At 59.2% G+C, this 18,966-nt stretch overlaps 1 protein-coding gene across 1 annotated transcript; it reads right to left on the bottom strand.

Annotated features, from left to right (window-relative positions):
• Positions 1-12,179: 12,179 nt before the first annotated feature.
• On the bottom strand, positions 12,180-14,871 carry FLRT1 (fibronectin leucine rich transmembrane protein 1). The gene has a single exon (XM_039257713.1). The coding sequence runs from the start codon at positions 14,869-14,871 to the stop codon at positions 12,847-12,849; it is 2,025 nt and encodes a 674-aa protein (XP_039113644.1). The 3' UTR covers positions 12,180-12,846.
• Positions 14,872-18,966: the final 4,095 nt, after the last annotated feature.

An 18,966-nucleotide genomic window follows, 5' to 3' on the forward strand; every position in this document is an offset into this window, starting at 1 on the left:
CTGGACTTTGAAGATTCCCCTTAGTCTTCCTGGAGTATCTGAAAACAGGTGGGGAAGGGGGGGGGGTGTCATAAAGGGCGTCGGATAAGACCCCGCCAGCCTCTGTAATAGGCTTAATCCTCCCAAAGTCAGCGGGCATCAAACAGCCCTCCAGCCATCCCCGGGGAAGGGGCTCCGAGGACTCGGGGCCTTTTGTGGCCCCGTGAGCCCCAGAGCACAGAGGGCTCCCTGTCCTAGCTTCCTGTGAATGGGAGGCTGTGCATTCCCCCAAGAGTTTTGGGGGCCAGGGAAGGGGAAAGGCGGAGCATGAACCCCTCACCGCAGTGACATGGAGGAGACCCTGCCTTGAGGGTTGCTGTGGCCGCTGGCACATAGTTCAGTAAAGGGGGCTCCCTCCCTGCCCCTTCCCTCTGGTGCCCCACCCCTCAAGCCGCCGTCTCTCCTCTCAAGAGCTAGTTTGCCTCTCAGAGATTTTAATCAACCACAAATGTTGACTTGACACCAGCCCCGTCTGGCAAGGGCCTTTGGGGGTCCCACTCACTGCAGGGTCCTCCATTAGAGCAGGGCCTAGGTACACAGTAGGTGCTTAATAAAGACTTGATCGTGGGGGTAGGGGTCAGGTCCTGGACAGAGCTGGTGTCGGCTCTCACAGGACTCGTACTATCGCTGCCTTTAGAAGATGCCTACCGAGTCTTTGGGAGATCAGTAGTCTCCAAAACGTGGGGTGTGGGATCTTAGAGCCTGTCTCCCTGTCACTCTGAGCTTTGGCCAAGCCTGGCGGAACCCCGAGGCGAGGCGGGGCTGTCTGCTGCCGCTCCGGCCCCCCCTCCCAGGCTCCTGCTCCCCCATTTCCCTCTGCAATGCTGGGGAGGGGGAACACTTAGACCCGCAATTCCCCATGTAGGGACCTCAGTGGGGGGGGGGGGGCACTTGCCTGCATCGCGGAAATAAAAAAGATAAAATCCTGCCACTGAATTCTGGGTGGCAGTAAATTACTTAACACCTGAAACAGGTTGAAATGTGGCCACTGTGGCTTTTAATAAGCCCATCTCTGATGCAGCCGCTTCCGCGAGGGGCCGGCCGGGTCTCTTCTCAGGGCATAATTTCATCGTGGCCCAGGCTTGGCAGGAGTGCAAATAAGATTTCACTTCCCCTGTAAATCTCGGAGGGGGAGCGCCGGGATTTCATTTGTGCTGTCAGTTAGTGGCTGGAGAGAGCCTATTTACTTTGCTGCAGGAGGAGAGGGTCCTTCAGAGGTGCTGGACGGTGTGGCGGGCCGGTCAGCGGGCCTGGGGCATGGCCGAGGGAAGGGGAGGTGGCCAGAAGCACACTTGGTTTTGGGCTCCCGAGAGTAGATGAGCTGGCTCCACCCGGGCCTCCTGATGCTGCATTTGGGGTGGTAGGGGTGGAGCTAAGCTGTCCTCTGGTCTACCCGGGGGCTCCTAAGCAGGGCGCCAAGAATTGGCCACAGAACTTAGGTGTGGGGGTGTGGTTTGGGGTTTGATTCCTCCCTGGGTCCCATTGCCTCTTCTCCAAGATGTTTGGTGAGGCCAGAAACGCCTCCTGGGAAGGAGGGGCGTGGGAAGAGGGAAGCTTCTGGAAACTGGCAGTGGCCAGGCAAGGGCAGGGTCCAGGGTCGGGGTTCATGGCCACTCTTTCTTTGTCTTATCTGGACTGAAACTTTTAGTCCAGCATCTCACCGAACAGGTGGCATTGGATAGAGGAAGCCAAGGCCCTGGGTCATGGGATGCCCCTTGGCCACAGGGCAGCCATCTGGGGTCTTATCCCATACCTGGCTGTAACCTCAGTGACACGTGAGTCCCGAGATTGCTTCAGGGAGGAGAGAGCCAGGAGTTGCTTGGCCGGAGCAGGGCAAGGCGGGTGCTGAAGCAGGTGGGGAGGGCTCCCACCTCCCAGCGTCCATTTGAAGGGGCTCTTCAGGGTCAGTGGGTCCCCTCCACCACCTGGAACTCACGTCCCCTTGAGGGACTGGCAGTCAGCTCTGCTCGCTCTCCCGTGAGGATGGAGCTCACAGCCTCTGAGACCATCTGCGCCTGTGCCTTGTCAGAAAGGGTTAGTTACGTTTGGAAGGTCTTCTTTCTCTAGACCTGAAATACAGATCCTGGAGCTTCCCCCACAGGTCCTGGGGAGTCCCTCTTGTGACCCAATCCTGTCTGGGTCTCCAACCCCTGAGACCACTTATTGAAGTTTAGGACGCCCCCACCCCCACACCCCATCCTCCTGCAGCCGAAAGCTCGGGGCAGCCTGAGATTGCAGACCTTGGCTGTCTACGGTTGGGGTGCTCTGGGGAACAGGCCCCCCGCCATTTGGAGATACCTGAGTCTCCTTGTAAGAAATGCCAGCCAGCTTAGTGCCTGACTCTGTGCCCAGGGGCCAGGGACGCTGAATACATGCTATGGGGGGTGTGTGTGTGTGCACGTGTGCGTGTGCTGGAGATGGGGGCCTGCACTCCCCGGACAAGCGGAGGGGACCCCAGCAATCTGTACCCTCCGAGGAGCCTCCAGCACGCATTAGCAAGGTCGATGCTCTCATGGTGGTAAAAGTAAGAGCTGCGAGCTCTTCCCATGTGCTCATTTTACAGAGGCCAAAACTGAGGCCCCAGGAATGAGTGGTGTCGCTGGGGAATCCAACCCACTTCTGCAGGATTCCAAGGGCCTGTCTGAGGAGCCTCCAAAACAGCAGTGGCGCTAATCCAGTTGTCCCCAAATGCACATGACGGTGAACTCCCCCCGGGCAGGAAGTTCATTAGCTCTAGGGGCTAAGGAACACAGTTTGGGAACCCTCACCTCCTGCCCGGGCTGGACGGGAGCCCTGTGGATGCACTGGTATCTGGTGCTGTCTCCACTGTGTACAGGGGATGATGGGCTGGGGCGCAGGCCCGTCCCTGCCTCGTCCGCTGCCCCCTGCTCTCCCTGCACCCCCTGCCCTGATTGGGGAGGGGGAGGGGAGAAGTAAGACTGGGGCAAATCGGATTACTGGGACTCAACACTGATAAAGTGATCAGCTGGCTGATGTACTGGTGCTTATCGACTCATTCCTTCACTTCACGTTCGCGGGTGCCTCCCGTGTGCCAGGCCAGTGCCCTCTAGGGACCTGAATGGGTGGCTGGCGACACCTGCCAGCCAGGGGCCCCCAGCAAGGGAGGCGCTAGAGCTGGCCACCTGTGCGTTGTGGGGCCCGGGGTGGAGCCGGAGGGGACGGCCTCATTAGAGGCCTGAGCTGAACCTTCAAGGGCCTTCAAGGGCATCTGAGCCCAGAAACTCAGCAGGACTCAGACCAGGAGCAAGCGTCAGGGCCGGGCCTGCCTGGGGAATTGCTGGTGTGGCTGGGCAGGCGGCCGGGTTCTGGGCTTGCGGAGGAAGCAGAGCCTTGCAGACAGGTCTTCTCTCTTGCTCTCTGAGCCCTCCTCATCCGAAGAAGCACCCGCAGTGGGAACACGGCTCTCCAGACACCTTCCCCACTGGTGGACCCGGGCAAGGCCCCCGTCTCCTCCGTGGGGATTCCTCCCTCTTCCTCCGGGAGGCAGGAAGGACACCCCGACCCAGTCCCAGCACACAGTAGGCCCTCCACATATGCCTACTGACCGGCTGGCTGACTGTGCTCTCAGGTGCTCTAAGACTGCGCTGCAGCCCTGGGGAATGGGTCTCAGGTGAGAAAGAGCTGGGTGGCCCCCCGTGCACCCACTGTGTGCCAGCTCCCAGCCACAGCTGGAGGGACGGACTCGGTCCTTTTCCAAAGGCCACACTGTGTGCCGCTCCTTGCAGTGGTCTCTCTCCGCTGGCCTCTGCCGGGATGGGCAGTGAGGACCAAGAGAAGGCGAGGAGGGAGAGGGATGCCTGTGTCATCAGAGCGCCCCGTGTCACCCCAGCCGAGCCACCTGTCACCAAGGCATGCTTGGAATGCCTTCGCTTCCTTGGAATATGAGGGGGGAAAACTCATTAACCCACATCCAGACGTGCACTCCGATCTAAGGCAGAAGTAATGAGTTCTTATTTTATGTTAAATTTAGCAGAAACGGCTATTGTTCTCATGGAAAGTCATTGTTTTTTCCTCTCTCCCCCTTTTCGGGGTGTGCGATACCACATGCGGCTTAGAGCTAACTGGCGAGCACGGGGGTGCCTCTCGGGGTGTCTGGGCGGGCGGTGTCCGCAGTGCCCGTACACGTCCAGTCTCACCCAGGGGCCCTCATGGCTGCCAGAGCTCTTACGGGACACCCCACAAACACACGTCCACGGGGAGACCCCCTCGGCGTCTGCCTTCAGCTGCCGGCCACCTTCCCATGACCAATGGGACCGGCTTAGAGGTCCCTCCTCCCTGCGGCAGAATCCTTACTTTGACCCTGACAGTGGCCCCAGGGAACTTAGCCCAGAGTCTCCCCACTCCGCGCCGGTGGGGTCCCCACAGCAGACCTGAACCTCGGAGAGGGGAGGCCCAGGGAGACGCGGGGGCAGTCGAGACCCCACCTGCCACAGACGCCCGCCCCCCTCCACCCTGCCCCGGCGCGCCGGACCCCAAGCCGAGTCAGCAGCCGAGATGACTGTAAAAGTTAAATCTTTCTATTTATTTCAAGAAAGGACAAGGAAAGTGGACTTGGACGTTTTATATGAAAACAGACGAACAGAAAAAAGGACCAAATAGTTAATCACATTCATCTCAACATTGAAGTTTCAAGGCACCTACAAGGAGGCCAAAGGGCGGTTCGCAGTGCACTTTGGTTTGTGTTGTTGCGTGGTGGGTGTCTGTGTGTCGTGGTTTTCCCAAAAACCCCTGTCTGGGGCGGGGGGGGGTGGGCGTCAGGAGGGAGGCAGGCTGGCCTGGGTCTCGGGCGGCAGTGGGCAGCGGCGGATGCGGTCCCGTTGCTCAGCTCCCCCCGCCCCCCCGCCCCCCGAGATTGCTGTACCCTTCAGAGAGAAAGAGGGAGGACACGGAGCCGGCGGCCAGGTGACCTCACAGGGCTGATCTAGCAGGTGAGGAAGGCCGGGGTTCCAAGGGAAGCGAGGCCTCCACTGGGAAGGTGGAAGGGACCCTGGCCACGGGCTCCCTGTGGCCGGGGACCCTTCCTTCTGGAGCGGAGGGACCCGCTCCGTCCTCCCTCCCTGGCCTCCTCCTCCTCCTCCTCCTCAGACGGCTGGAAACGGAGCCCACCGAGCGAAGCAGCGCCGGGTGGCTCCAGAAATCGTTACAATAGCAAATGAGATACAAAGAACCTTTTAACATCAGGAAAGGGAATTGCTGTTGGAGGCTCTTAAAAAACATTCACTGTGCAGTGCTTGTGTGCAGGGTTTTCTTTGAGTTTACTCTCTCCCTTTACCCCCCTGTTCGCACCTGCCTGGTGACATTCGTAATTAGCAGGCGGCCGCCCCAGCCAGCCGAACCGTGCGACTCTGCTGTGTCTGCGGCTCGCGTGTTCACAGCCCCGCAGCCTCCCCCACCCTTCAACACCATCTCTGTCCCTCGCCGATGACGAACCGCCAGCGCTGGGCTATTTGGCTTCCTCCCCACGGCTCTTAGCATCTCTTTACGAGCTGGAAGGCACCAGGGCCCTCCCTCCCAAGAATCCCCCCGTGGTGCAGCCTGGCGCTGGGCCCTGGACACCAGGGTGGGTTTCTTAGCTGGGTCGGGTACAAAAAAAAAAGAAAGAAAAACAACCACTGAAGGCCAGTTTCAGGGTTTCATGTCCACCTTCTGGGTGCCCAGGACCCTTCGAAAACCGGGCCGTCCAGAGGTGGGCAGGACACTCTGCGAACAGGTACCCTGCATGGCGCGGGTGAGAGGCACCCCGGAAGGCCCGGCTCCAGGGAGACGGGCGAGTGGCGGCCCCGAGTCTGCTGCAGCTCTGACTCTTGGCTCCCGTCGCTTTGGGTTTTCTGTCTGGAGGAGACAGCCCAGTTAGTTCCTGCAGCCGGGTGGCTAGGCGTGCGGGGCTTCTGGGTGGGAGCATCAGACAAGGTGAGACAGCACCCGGTTCTCTGCCCTCTTCGTCACCCACCTGAGGCTCCGCTGGCAGAGGGGAAACTGAGTCACTCCGCTGGCTGCTAGATCTCACCGAATGGCTGGATCTCCTGCTCAGGATCACAGCTGGGGATCGGTGGGGCCAAGGGGCGCAGGGAAAAGAGCTTCGAGGAGCCCCTCCCCGTGCTGGCTGCCGGCGACGCAGGGGCAGGATGGGAGGGAGGCCATTGCCAACACATCCGCTTGGGACCTTTGACCGGATCCCGAGAGCAGGGGGGACAAGAAGGGAAGGGAGGATCGGGGAGGGAAGACGGAGCACCCCTGTGTGCCAGGCGCTGTGCTGGGCCTCGGTGACCCGGCACAGAGGGCCACGGGGACCTGGCATCTTGTCAGAGCGGCCACTGACCCTGAGGGCCTGTCTAAAACAGATTTAGGGGTGGTGGCAGTAAGGACCTTCCTGCAAAGACTCCCCAGACTTGGCCTTTTGGGTTTTCAGGTGGTGGGTGGGTACGGCGTGGGTAGGTGTGGGAAAGAACGGCCAGAGCACCGTGGTGGCCACAGTGCCTTAGGGGCTAGCTTTCCTAGGAGGTGGGTACCTGGGAAGACCCCCCAGGAAACCAGGTGCCCTTTGCATGCCCAGACTGCCCTCCCAGCATAAGCCGGGCATTTCAGTAACAGAGCGGGAGGGGGCAGTGACAGCGGTCTCAAAAAAAGCCCCCCCGGGGCCTTCCAGGATCCCCAGCGGGGAGCAGGGTGGGAGCTGCACCCAGATTGAAGGTCTTCCTGGTGCACCATGTCTTCAGGGGCGACACGGAGGAGAAAGAGCCTGGCTTTGCCCCTGCAGCATCGGGGGTCTCAGGCACACCTGCCGTCTGCCAACAGCGAGACAGTGGGCCTGACCCCAACAACAACGGAATTTCCCAAACCAGAGAGAAACAATGTATTAAAAATTCAGAGGTGGGGGGGGAGTAAGGGGTAGGGGCCGGGGCGGGGAGGGGGCGCTCAAGAGCCAAGGGAATCTTTTTGTGAGTGTTTCTAAAGCAGTGAGAGCGGGGATATTTCAGGCAACTACTTGGACCATCTCAAAAGAAATGGTAAATGCTTAAATACACAGAGTGAAAAATGCCCCAGGCAGCCGTCAACCTGGCTGGGACCGATGGATGGATGGAGCCGGCAGCGCCGAGTGCGCCGAGTGGGGAGGAGAGCGCGCAGTGGGACAGCAGAGGGAGCTCAGCAGGGCAAGGGCCCTGGCATCGAGAGCAGCCTGGGACCCGCCGCAGGGGTGGGTCCCACTCCAGCCCCCAGATCCAGGCTCTGAGATGGAGTGCGCGGGTGTGCACTTCCTCTCCCGGTGCCTCTTGGGTACTGAGAACAGCAACTTGGCAGCGTCTCTGGTGGCCGCAGCGGCTGTTTGACAGGGCTGGGCCGCCTGATGGTGGGATGGCCCTGACCTGGGGTTTTTCAGGGGACACTGGTCGTTTTGAGCAGCACAGTCAACATCTCTTGATACCTTCCTTACAGGGTCCTGGGATATGATAAAGTGAGGGGAGAAACCAGGATCTTCTAGTCAAAGAACCAGGCTCTTGGCTTAGGCAGGAAAATATCTGCCACAGCCCCCATCGTGTGCTTGAATGCTCCGAGGGACAGAGAGCTCACTATCGGATTCCTTTGCTGGCCCAGAGTTTCTCCTCCCTGACCTTCAGCGTTCCCTTTATGACTGGCCCTGCTCTGCGCTCACTGGCAGCACCCAATGAATCACAGACCCGCCCTGGGACAGGAAGAAAGCAGAAAAGCTCAGGGCTGTAGAGTCTTAACTCTCTAAGAAACTAGACCAGCCACTTCACCTTGCTTTTCACACGTGAAGGCAAACGGAATCTGAAGGGCAGGGCCAGAGCCTCTACTGGGGGCTGGGACGGTTTCTGAATGACCTGAGTAGGTCACGGTCACGGAACCCACCCAGTCCCAGAGGCCCCAGCACGAGGCGCTGGACGGAGGCAGAACAGTGCTGGAGCCCAGGCTCTGTCCAATGCCGCGCGCTTCTGAGCACCCTGGACCGCGTGGCGCCGGCCGCCGCGGACGCCCGGCTCCTCCTGGGGCTACACGGGGGCAACCCGCCAGTCGGGCTGGAAAATCCCCGCTTTGCACAGGGCCACCGGGGGCAGGTTCAGAAAATGCGAAAAATCCCCCTTTCCCTTCACCTCCAAGGAGTTTAATCTCTTCTAATCAATTTAGCAGGCTCGCTTGGTTGTAAACGGTAATGATTTGCATTTTTGAGCCTTTTTATCCCTCCTTAAGAAAAAAGATGCCTCCTCTGTCTGGATTCCGGAAGGCCTGCGCAGGGCTGTGAATTGCTTGTTAGCACTCGCTCTGGCGCCGATCCAGCGCGCGGTCTCCGCCCATCACCTGCACTGATCAGAGCGCCGCGAGGGGACACGGACACAGGGATGCCCGCAGCTGAGCCTGGCTGTGTTCCTGGCCCCAAGAGCAAGGTCTAGGCCTTGGGGACACAGGCCCCTGTTCCCCCCAAGGCCCCTCCTTCCAGCGAACGCCCCAGCTCTCTCTTGGTTGCCTTCCCGGCTCCCTTGCTCCCTGTCTGCCGCATCCAATTTTCCTTGTTGTATTTTTCATAAGTGTGAGGCTCAGAAGCCCCGTCCTCCTCCCTGGCGTGTTCCGCAGGAAGCAGATTTCTAGAAGGGAGTAGGTTGGCTTTGGGACTTGAGCTGCCATTGGTGGTGGTGGTGGTGAGGGGGGGTGTCCTTTCCTCCTTTCTGGGCTCCAGGCAGGTGGAGGGAGGCTCAAGTGCGCCCTGGGCTCGCTGCCCAGCCCTTCTCCAGGCCCATCAGCCTCCTCAGATGCTGCAGGGACCCTCACCTGGCCTGTCCCTCCGGCTCTGGGCCTCTGTCACCTGCACTGGACCAACTAGAACCTTCCAGAATCAGTGGAAGGGAGGGGCCCTTACTTGACCTCTGGAGCACCCAGCTTTTCTGGGTGTAGCCAGCTAGACTCCTGCCTCAGTCCACCGTATACTTTGCGGAAGGGGAAACAAAGGCTGTGGATTTACAAAACACGCCTTCCCTCCGCCTCTCCGGAAACGCTTCCTGACCCCTCATCACTTTCTGCTCCTGGAGGACCTCCCTAGATCCCTAAGGGGGAGGACGAAGGGGGAGAGGAAGCACAAGCAAGCCTGGGCTTTGGGCTCTGGGTGGGGAAGCCTGCCCCCCCCCCCCCCCCGACCGGCCCCTGCCATCTTCCCAGCTGTTATCCCCTCTCCTGCCAGCTGTCACTCAGAGCCAGAAGGGACCAATGCCCCAGCTCCTGTCCCCAAACCTGGCCTCCCAGCCCCGGGGCGGGGAGGCCCTCTAGTCAGCCTCACGGCCGCCATGTTACTGCAGAGGCAGCCCAGGAAGCTGGAGCCAATGTAGAGAAGATGGAGGCTTCCTCGAGGAGGCCGCAGGAAAAGGGAAGGAGAAAAGGGAAGAAAAGTTTTTGATGCACATCATGTCTGCGGAATTGAGTATGACTAATTAATAGATTTTATTCTTAGTAATCTCTTAAGCATTCCATACGTTGGGCCCCACGCCTGAGCTGAGCTTACAAGAGGCCTCATTCGCAAAATGCAAATGACTCGCCTGGCCCTGCCTTTCCTCCTTCCTTGCCTTTTCTTTCCCTTTTTCTTTTCTTCTTCTTCTTTTTTTTTTTTAGGGAAAAATTTAAAGGAAAATTGCCATGTAATAGAAAAGAGATTCTAATCACTACATCTAATTACCACGGAGGGTAAACCACTTAACCAAAGAAGTGTCGTGGGCTCTCTCTCTTTTTTTTTTTTAACTTAAAACCTGCTATAAATGCCACAAAATACACTCATCAACGCTGAGGCCAACAAGGGTGTGCTGGCTAGTTAGAGGCGGCAAGGGTCAGGGCGGCCGCCCACAGAGGGGAGATTCTAGACAGAAGGGGTGGTCTGGCCCCTGCATCCTCATGTGCTGCTAGGGAGTGGGTAGGGGGGAGGCCGGGAGGAGCTCAGAGAAGCTGGACCAGGAGGGGACATGGTTTCAGAGTGGACCTGGCTTCAGGCCCCCTGCTTGGCTCGGGGGGCCGTGAGAAGGCAGATACTTGGGAGCTCGCTCAGAAAGGACCCGGCAAGATGTCTGATGCTGAGGGCAGGACACGTGAGGGCGGGCCCCAGGGCCTGGCTGGCGAGCGTCCACTGTCCTCTCGGGGACGCCTGCAGCAAGGCCACGGTGAGCCCCCACCGGAGCCCCCAGAGCGGGACACCCGAGGGTCCTCAGGCCCAGGTGGGTCTGGCCTGCTGAGTGCTGCGGGGGGAGGGAAGTTTATCTTCCGCAGGCCTTCCCAGCCCGCGCTCTACATGGCCACCTGCCGTTCCCCACATGCCTTCCTGGCCTCTAAGGGGATGATTTGACCCCTTCCTGGTGTGCTACAAGGAGAAAAGAGGACCCCGAGTAAGACTGGGGGACCAGGCGTGGCCGCAGCAGGGACTTGGGGGCCCCGTGGGGAGGCCGAGGACTGGGACATCGGGAGAAGGCATGGGTAGTGCCTTGAGGGAGGGGACCTCATTTCGGAAACAGCAGGGACCTCAGGCTTCGGTCCCTGCCCCCCCCTTCCTGAGCCGATGCCCCACATCCCCACACCCCCTCTGCTCCTCCCCAGGCTGCCTGAAAGGGCCTGAGTCGGGGGGCGCTGCAGGGCAAAGGGAGGGCGACCTTCACAGAGACATGAAATTAAGGCTTGGAAAAAAATCTCTCTCCTGATCTCATCGTATGAGAAAACGATTCAAGTGGGGAAGGGGGGCTTGGGGTGGGGGTGGGAGGCTTTAGTTTCCAGCGAGCCAGAGCCATCCATGGCCTCCACCCCTCCCTGGGGCCAGGGAGCTGGCCTTCCCCGCCGAGGCGGCTGTTAGGTCCACTTCTTTCAACCCCTGCCTCTTCGCCAAAGGGGCCGGTCACATGTTGTCACCAGCTGCGAGTGGCCGGCCCCCAGGACTGTCCTGGAAGCCCTGTGTTCAGCTTCCTGTCCCCGCCATTGTTTTTTTGTCAAAGCAGTTGAGGCCTTTTGAAACCGCCACCGCCCAGAGCTGGACACCTTCTCATCCTCCCTGCCCTCGGACCAGTGCCTCTGCTTTGACATCGCTCTTCCGCGGCACAGCACACGTGGCCTGTTGACAGGGGGTGACCCAGGCTCCCTGGGTGCCAGGGGTGGGGGGGTGAGGAGGGCGGCAGGAGGCCAGGGACCGCCCCACCCACCTTTCCAGATCTGCTGCCATTATTTCATTATCGTCTTTCTCTCACGGCTCACCAAATCCGCAATGCCATGTTGATCAACGGTGGCAACTCACGTTCCAGAGGGAGGAAAGAAAACCCGAATTCTTCCGAGGGCCCCCGGTCAGTGCCCTTCTGTTGCTGGCCCCTCCGGAGCTCCGGTTTTCCCTCTTCCCTCGGAGCAGGGTGCCGGGGGTGGGTGCTGAGTGCTGTGTTCTGCGATCAGCGGGGGTGGGGTGGGAGTGGGGGTTGCTGTCTCCCAGGGCTCTTCTGAGAATTTTCATGTCTTTTTCTGGGCCTCGTGTGAGCAGCCATGGAAACCATTAGGGCTAATCAGCTGATAAAAGAAAAGAAAAAGTCCCCGCGCCAATTACCTGTCCCGGGAGGAAGCACGGAGCACAGAGAAAACAGAGAGTCGCTGTTGAGGTGACTGTATCTGTGTGCTGGGGGGGTGGCGGGGACAGAGAGACAGAGACAAGGACACTGGCAGTCAGAGAAAGTGTTTCTCTGCATCAGAAAGGAGTGCGGCCCAGCTCTGGCCAACCTGAGATAGGATCGCACCCAGAGCACCCCTTGCCGGGGTCTCCCAAGCCACCCGACCAGGACAGACACACCTCCGCCTTTAGGAACAGCATTGCCCCGCCCCCCCACGCTCCGTCTACTTACTCAGTGATTTCTAGGCGAGAACAACATTTTTGTGACTCTATCGTCTCCGGAAATTGTACGAACTGACCCAAGAAGTAAGGACCGTATGTGTGGCTCTGTCTACCCACCTGTACTTAGAGACACGACATAGAGATAGACAGGTAGATGGGTGCACCACCGGGTGGCTGGGAACCCCGCCACCGTGGGGTTTCCACGGGCTGTGATGCACGGAACCGAAGGGGTTTCGGGATAGGAAAAAGAGAAGTTTGCTTTTTAATCGACTACACCGTTGTTCAAAGAATGCAGCAAAAGACGTGCTCTTTCTGCAAACCTGCGAGGGAAATGGTACGGAAAGAACCTGGGGGAGAGGCTTCAGGACAATATCTCCGTAGCGAAAAAAAAGATCTTTCCTTCCCCCCTCTCCTTTGTGAGGAGCCTGAAAACCTCCCGTCACGCTGTCCTCCCCAGCGAGCAGCCGGCAGCGAGGGCTGCGTGGGGGCCCTGCGTGTTGGCCGTTCTCTCTGACGGCTCTTTTGTGACGGCCCTGAACAGAGCACGAGGCACACACAGACGCTGTGTAGTATCTTTCCAGTTCAGGAAAAGAAAAAGAAAAACAAAACAAAACAAAACACCTGACCCAACCCTGCCTGCAGTATTATTTTTAGTCCTTCCCTCCGCAACTGGCATAACTTGGTATAAATTATGTCTTCACAAACGTCAAATCCCCCTCCTACCTTCTATTCTTTAGAGAAAAAAAAAAATTTTTTTCCCACTGTCGTGTTCTCAAAAATTGTCAACCCTTCTTCCAAACTTTGCTTTCCGCTGGGAAAGTCATCAGGGAATTTCTCTTCCTTGCGCTACGGGATGGCAGCAGGCTGGGGCAAGGCCACGTCGTCGCCGGGCCGGGAGGAGGCGGGGGCCGGGGCGGGGGCGGCCCGGGCGGCCGGCATCATGTGTAGGTATAGTCTATGTCGGGGATGCCACCGTCCCGGTAGCCCCGCGTCGTGCCGTAGCCGATGGTGTGCGTGCCCTTGCAGAGGCTACTGCCGTTGGAGGGGAAGATGGTGTGGACCACGTACTCCTCTTTGGCGCGGTAAGGGTTGATGGGCAGCATCTGCAGCCCGGGGCCTCGGATCTCCAGGATCGAGTTATCCTTCTTGGTCCCCGATTCCATATAGTCATCCTTTTTGCGGCTGCCCCGATTGTAGGCCCGATCCCGGGTCAGCAGCTCCCCGGCCCGGTGCACGTACCAGCAGATGGCCCCCAGTACCAGGAAGAGGAAGACGAGGGCCACGGCCCCACCGATGATGCCCGCCAGGGGCAGGCCCGCCATGGGGTCTGCGTTCTGCTCCTGGTTAAACGTGGTGGTGGGGCCATAGCTGTCCGCCGTCTCCGCCTTGGCGCACACGGGCGTCTCGTCAGCCACGTAGGTGTTGCCGGTCTCCATGGTGACCATGCAGATGATGTAGGTGGACTTGGGCTCCAGAGCCGTGAGCAGGTACTCCGTCTTGTCCCCCTGCACCAGCGTCTCTGTGATGGAGCCCACGGCTGGGCTGTGGCCCAGGCGCAGCCAGCTCAGGCGGAAGGAGGAGGCGGGCAGCGTGGCCTTCCACGTGATACGGATGGAGTCCGCCGTCAGGGGCTTCACGTGGATGACCAGGGTCTTGGCGCCGTCGCCCGTGGCCATGGGGTAGTCGAGGCTGGAGTCGGGGAGGCGCAGCCCGGGCCTCTTGGCCTTGAGGGTGAAGAGTGAGCCCTGGGGTGTGGTGGCTGAGGCGTGGTTGCCAGCCGTGGTCTTGGCTGCGGCATGCACCGCGCCGCCCTGCGCCCCCGTCTCGAAGCACTCATCCATCTCGCTGGTGATGTCCTTGATGGCCATGCCCCGGACCTTCTCGGGGCCCTGGCACATGAGGCCGCGCACGTTGACCACGGCCGCCCGCGCCTTCACCCAGTCCCGCAGCCACATGAGGTTACAGCCGCAGAACCAGGGGTTGTTGCGGAGGAGAAGCTGGGCCAGGCTCTCCAGGTCGTCGAACAGGCCACGGGGCAGCGTGGTCAGGTTGTTGTTGGACAGGTCCAGGCGCTCCAGCTCGCGCATCTTGGCCAGCGTGTTGTAGGGGATGTGGCTGATGGCGTTGTCCTGTAGGTAGAGCTTCTGCAGGTGGGCGCTGGGCAGGTTGAGCGGGGGCGCGGCCAGGGAGTTGCGCACGAGCGAGAGCTCGGTGAGGTTCTGCAGGCGGCTGAAGGTGTCGTCGGCGATGCGCTGGTTGGCCAGCAGGTTGCCGTCGAGCACCAGGCGCCGGAGGCTGTTGAGGCCCTTGAAGGCGTGCAGCGGGATGGTGGAGATGCGGTTGTCGTCCAGCCGCAGCTCCTCGAGCGTGCGCGGCAGCCCCGAAGGGATGCTGCTCAGGTGGTTCCGGCTCAGGAAGAGCAGCTTGAGCTGCTTGCTGTCGGCGAAGGCGTCCTCTTCGATGCTGACGGTGGACACGGAGTTGTCGTCCAGGTGCAGCTTCTCGAGCAGCGGGATGCGGGCCAGCGAGTCCCTGGCGATGGCGCGCACGTTGTTGTCCTGGAGGTGGAGCTCCCGCAGGGAGCGGGGCAGGTTGACGGGGAACTCGTCCAGGGCGTTCTCGTACAAGTAGATGACCTGCACGTTGACCTTGGTCTTGAGGTCCTGGGGGATGCCGGCATTGCTGATCTGGTTGTTCTGCAGGTAGAGGGTGGTGGCGTCGTCGGGGATGTCGGTGGGGATGGAGGTGAGTCCCCGGTCGTTGCAGTAGATGAAGCCGTTGTCACAGCGGCACACCGAAGGGCAGGTGGTGCTGTCGATGACCTCCGTCAGGAAGGCGATGAGCCCGTAGCAGAGGAAAAGCCAGTCCCGCAGGTCCATGGCTGCCGTGGTCATCACGACGGTGGCTGTGACGGTGGCGGCAGGGGCGGCGGCAGCAGGGGCGGCGGGATGTGCCGCCACCATGGTGGACGGCTGGGGGAAGCCGGGCCCCGCCTGATCTGGAGCCACGACACCTGCAAGGAGCATAAGACACGCGTGGTGAGAACAAGTCGCGGTGCCCACCCGCCGGCCGCCGAGGGGTCGCTGCAGGGCAGAGGTCAGGCCTCGAGGCGCGCGCCCCGCAGCCCTTTGTGTCCCGAGGTGACATCACAGGTGAGCCCTCGGGCTGAGGTCAGGCTCTAACGACATCTGGCTCATGTTAAATCTCATCGGGAGCAAAGATGTCTGTGAATCAGGTGGCCGCGGTCTCGGGCCTCCCGGACGGTGACTTCGAGCCGAGGGTGAGGTTAATTTAGTGAGAGCCACGCCGCAGTTTCTGATTCTTCTTTCAAGACTTCACACTAAGCCAGTCTTTATGGCTAATGCTAAAAGTGGCTGGTCAATGCTGATGGGATGGATTTAAGGCGTGTTTTATGGATTCAGAGCCGCTATTTCTCACTGGAACGGAAACTCGCATCCCTATCTGGCTCGTACCCAGGGTCTGAAGGAGAAGCTCGTTGCTGTGAGGCCTGTGAGCTCAAAGGGGGGGGGGGGGGGTTTGTCAGTAGAACCTACAAAAAAAGAAGCTGCCAGCATTAGCCACTGGTGAGCGGTGGAGAGCAAGGAACTTCATAGTCTGGTATTAAAACAACACGTCTTGTTTGTCACTCATGCATTTTATAGACAGGATATGAGGTGTCAACAGAATCACTTTCTTGTGTATTTACAGAAAACTCTTTTTATCAGAGGTGTCCTCCCTAGCTCTGCATTCCATGTTGTGCGGGAAAATTATTCCACATCTTGCCCCCTTCCCAAATCATGCAACTTTCAGATATATACATACATACACACACACACACACATATATATATATCCATCCATCCATCCATATACATATATATATATCCATAAATCTGTTTTCTTGCATTTAAAGAAATGACACAAATAAAAAAAAGGAGGGGTCCATGCTGAAGCAGCTGGCTGCGAGGTGTAATTTAGGTTTTCACAAATGGAAAAATTGCAGCATAGATTTTTCTCATGTTGTTTGACTGTTCATAGTAAAAAAAAAATCAATTAAAGAGAAATTATCCTTCAACCCCAGTTGGGAAGGTGTCTTCATGTAGCCGGCCAAGGTCTGCCGTGTGCCTTTAGGTTCACGAAGGCCTTTCGACGGCGGGACCCGATCCCCGCCTCTCGGAGTGTGAGCTGCAGCCCCAGCCTGAAGCCGGCCCAGCCTGGCATCCAGAGTGGATCAGGACTCTGCTCGCCGAATGAGTCAGTGGGGAGCCTCACTCTCGGGCCCCAGGGACTGAACAGCTCCATTTCTCAGCCAGGCCAAGCCTCTCCCTTTGTCCGTCCCTCTCCATTCCCGGGACTGCTCCAATCCATCTAGCAAGCTCCTCTTCACCCCTTCAGGACTGTGCTCCTATGTCCCCTCCCCTGCTAAGTCTTCCTAGCGGACAGAGCCTCCCTCTGCTCCATCCATGTGTCCACCCACCCACTTGTCCATCCAGCCATCCAACAGATCTTTAGGGAGCTCCCCCACGTGTCAGCCGGCGTTCCAGCCACTTGGGATGCCATTCTGGCGGGACAGCAGAGTAAAGACCTCTCCTAGAGCTTTAGGAATATTTAAGTCACTTAACCCTCCCACCTGAGGTCAATGCCCCTTCTTAGTCCCACTGAACAGAAGAGAAAAGTTCATAGAAGTTAGCGCACTCAAGACCACTTGAGAAGCAGTAAGGGGGAGCCCGGGCCAGAACCCGGGCCACTGGGCTTATGGTGCTTCGTGTCGTGCCCATCTCTGGGGGCTGCGGGTTGTACTGCTGGGTGGCTAGTGCTTTAATGTCCCGTGCTCATGGGCAAGGACCAGGGGCTGTGTAGGCCTGGTGTGGCTCGGCATCGGTGATCACCCGAGGTGCTGAGCTAGGTGGGAATGCCTCACCCCTACCCACTCATGCCCCCCATTTGCATTTATAGGGGCCTTTTGACAGGGCACCTCGGCAGCTCCGAGGTCCTCTGCAGCAAGCTCAGGCTTTGCCCATGGCTAACGCACAAGCCTGCTCAGGCCCTGTTAGCAGCATGAAGTTTTGTCCATCAGGTGGACCCGAGGCAGGTCAAGGGCCGGCGGAGGGCAGCTGGCTAGAAGCAAGTAAGGGCAAAGGGGAAGGGTGCATGGGTTCTGTACGTGGAGCCAGAAGGGACAGGACCCCTTGGAAAACTGGGACGAAGGGGGACTGATGAGACCCTGTCCAACACTCTGGGCTCCTGAAGTCAGCGTAAGCCCCCTTCTATGAGCACCCGCTTGCCTGCTTATTCCTGTCTGTTCCTTGAAGCGCGTTGCCCAGCCCCGTCCAGAGCCCACTCACAGCCCCGCCCCTCCGGACTTGGAGTCGGTCTTTGCTTCCTGCGCTTGAGCTTGCTCTCGGGGGATTTGTCGATCATCTTTGTTTCGCTGACACGGCTGCCCTGGCCCACTCCCCTCCTCTTACCCCCCTCTGGAGCCCTGCACCGTGCTGGCCAGCCCCCCTTCCCTCGGTGTCAGCGAGAGGCATCCTGGAAAGTCCACCCGGAGCGTGGGCATCCCTCTCTGCCTGGCCCTTGTCCGACCACATTCCCTCACCTCCTGTTAGATCCAGGACGGAGGAAGGCACTGGCCCAAACCGTACAGAGCACAGGCTTGAAACCGAGCTGCTGCATAGACCTTGGACGTGCTGGCCTTCAGAGGACAGGGATAAACCCAGGCATGAGGGGGACTAACCAGCCAGGTGTCACCCAACCCCCTTCACAAACACGTGTTTGAGCCTGTACCAGCCTATCACATACACATGAAGGTCATGGAGCCTGGGTATCCTGTCTCGAGATGCCTAGGAGCAAAGAGGCAGGGCTCGGGCAGGTGCTGGGGACAGGAAGGCTCCCGCCTACTCAAAGCCCACCTTGCCTTGGTCTCAGAGGTCACATCTGAGTCCCTCTGTCCCCCCAGCATCTGGCTAGAGGAGACACACTTTCCCTGGTCTGTCATCTGCGGGTGGCTCCCGGGCCTGGCCGCTTTGGGGCAGTGCCCTGAGCAAGGGGCGGACTTGTTAAGGCCAAAGCCAAGGCCAGCCACCACATTCTCTGGCACAGACATCAGTTTCCGGTCCCCGCTCAGCTCATGGCCACAGCCCTCAGCTTCCAGAGGCCCTGGCATCATAATAGAGTCTAAATTGCACCTTTCAGAGATGCCTGATGGATAACCAAGAAGCATTTGGGAGGCAGGAACCCAAGGCCTTTCCCTTCCCCTGTCTGCGGGGCTCATCCATCTTGGCTCCACCTTCCCCCACCGCCCCTTCCCCAAGGCTGCAAAGCAGGGCGGGGCCTGGGGGTCTGAGGGTGGGGACGAAGAGGCACCTTGCTGGAGGAGCCTAATTGCCCGGGTGCCAGGTGGCCTTTTTATTCCTTTGTTGTGTGTCTGATGGTTTATGGGGCCATCAAATTAAACCCGGTAAACTGCCCGTCTTTTACGGGGTCACTGGTACCGATTCCGCAGACTTCGGCACAACGTGAGTTATGACTTGCCACCTCTGTGACCGACAGCAGGATCCTTCTCTGGGAAGGGAGCAGGGAGGTGGCTCAGACTGGAGGGATACAGACCCCCCGTAGCCAAGGGGGGACCTGGAACGTCCTTCTTGGCGTTCTCCATCAGCCACTAGCTCCTACCGTCTTCCACCGCAGAGGAACCTGGGCTCGAGCCCTGCCTCTGCCACTAGGTGACCTTAGGCAAGCCACTCACCCTCTCTGAGCTTCAATTTCCTCATCTATAAATGCGATCATAATAGTCCCCCTTCCAGGGGTTCTCAGTTACTGCTGAGGGTTCAATGAGAAAATACGTGCACAGTTACCCTCGTGAATGCGACCCGTACATACCTGATGCGTGAGGCATAAAAGCTGCTGCAGTTCTCTGACTGCCCCCAGGCACACCTGTCTAGGTTCTGTGTTACCTGCTTGCCTCTTTCCTCTGCTTTCCAGGGACCCCTTCTTCACCCCACTGCCCTTGCCGTGCCTCCAGGGTAGACTGGGAGCCTGGAGCCCAGCTCGTGACAG

This window comes from Hyaena hyaena, unplaced genomic scaffold (genome assembly GCF_003009895.1).
Source record: "Hyaena hyaena isolate Hyena2069 unplaced genomic scaffold, ASM300989v1 scaffold_632, whole genome shotgun sequence".
In the NCBI taxonomy this organism is placed as follows: domain Eukaryota; kingdom Metazoa; phylum Chordata; class Mammalia; order Carnivora; family Hyaenidae; genus Hyaena; species Hyaena hyaena.

What these genes read in the sequence shown, in the direction of transcription:
- FLRT1 (XM_039257713.1), bottom strand. Translation starts at nt 14,871, where the DNA reads ATGGTGGCGGCACATCCCGCCGCCCCTGCTGCCGCCGCCCCTGCCGCC.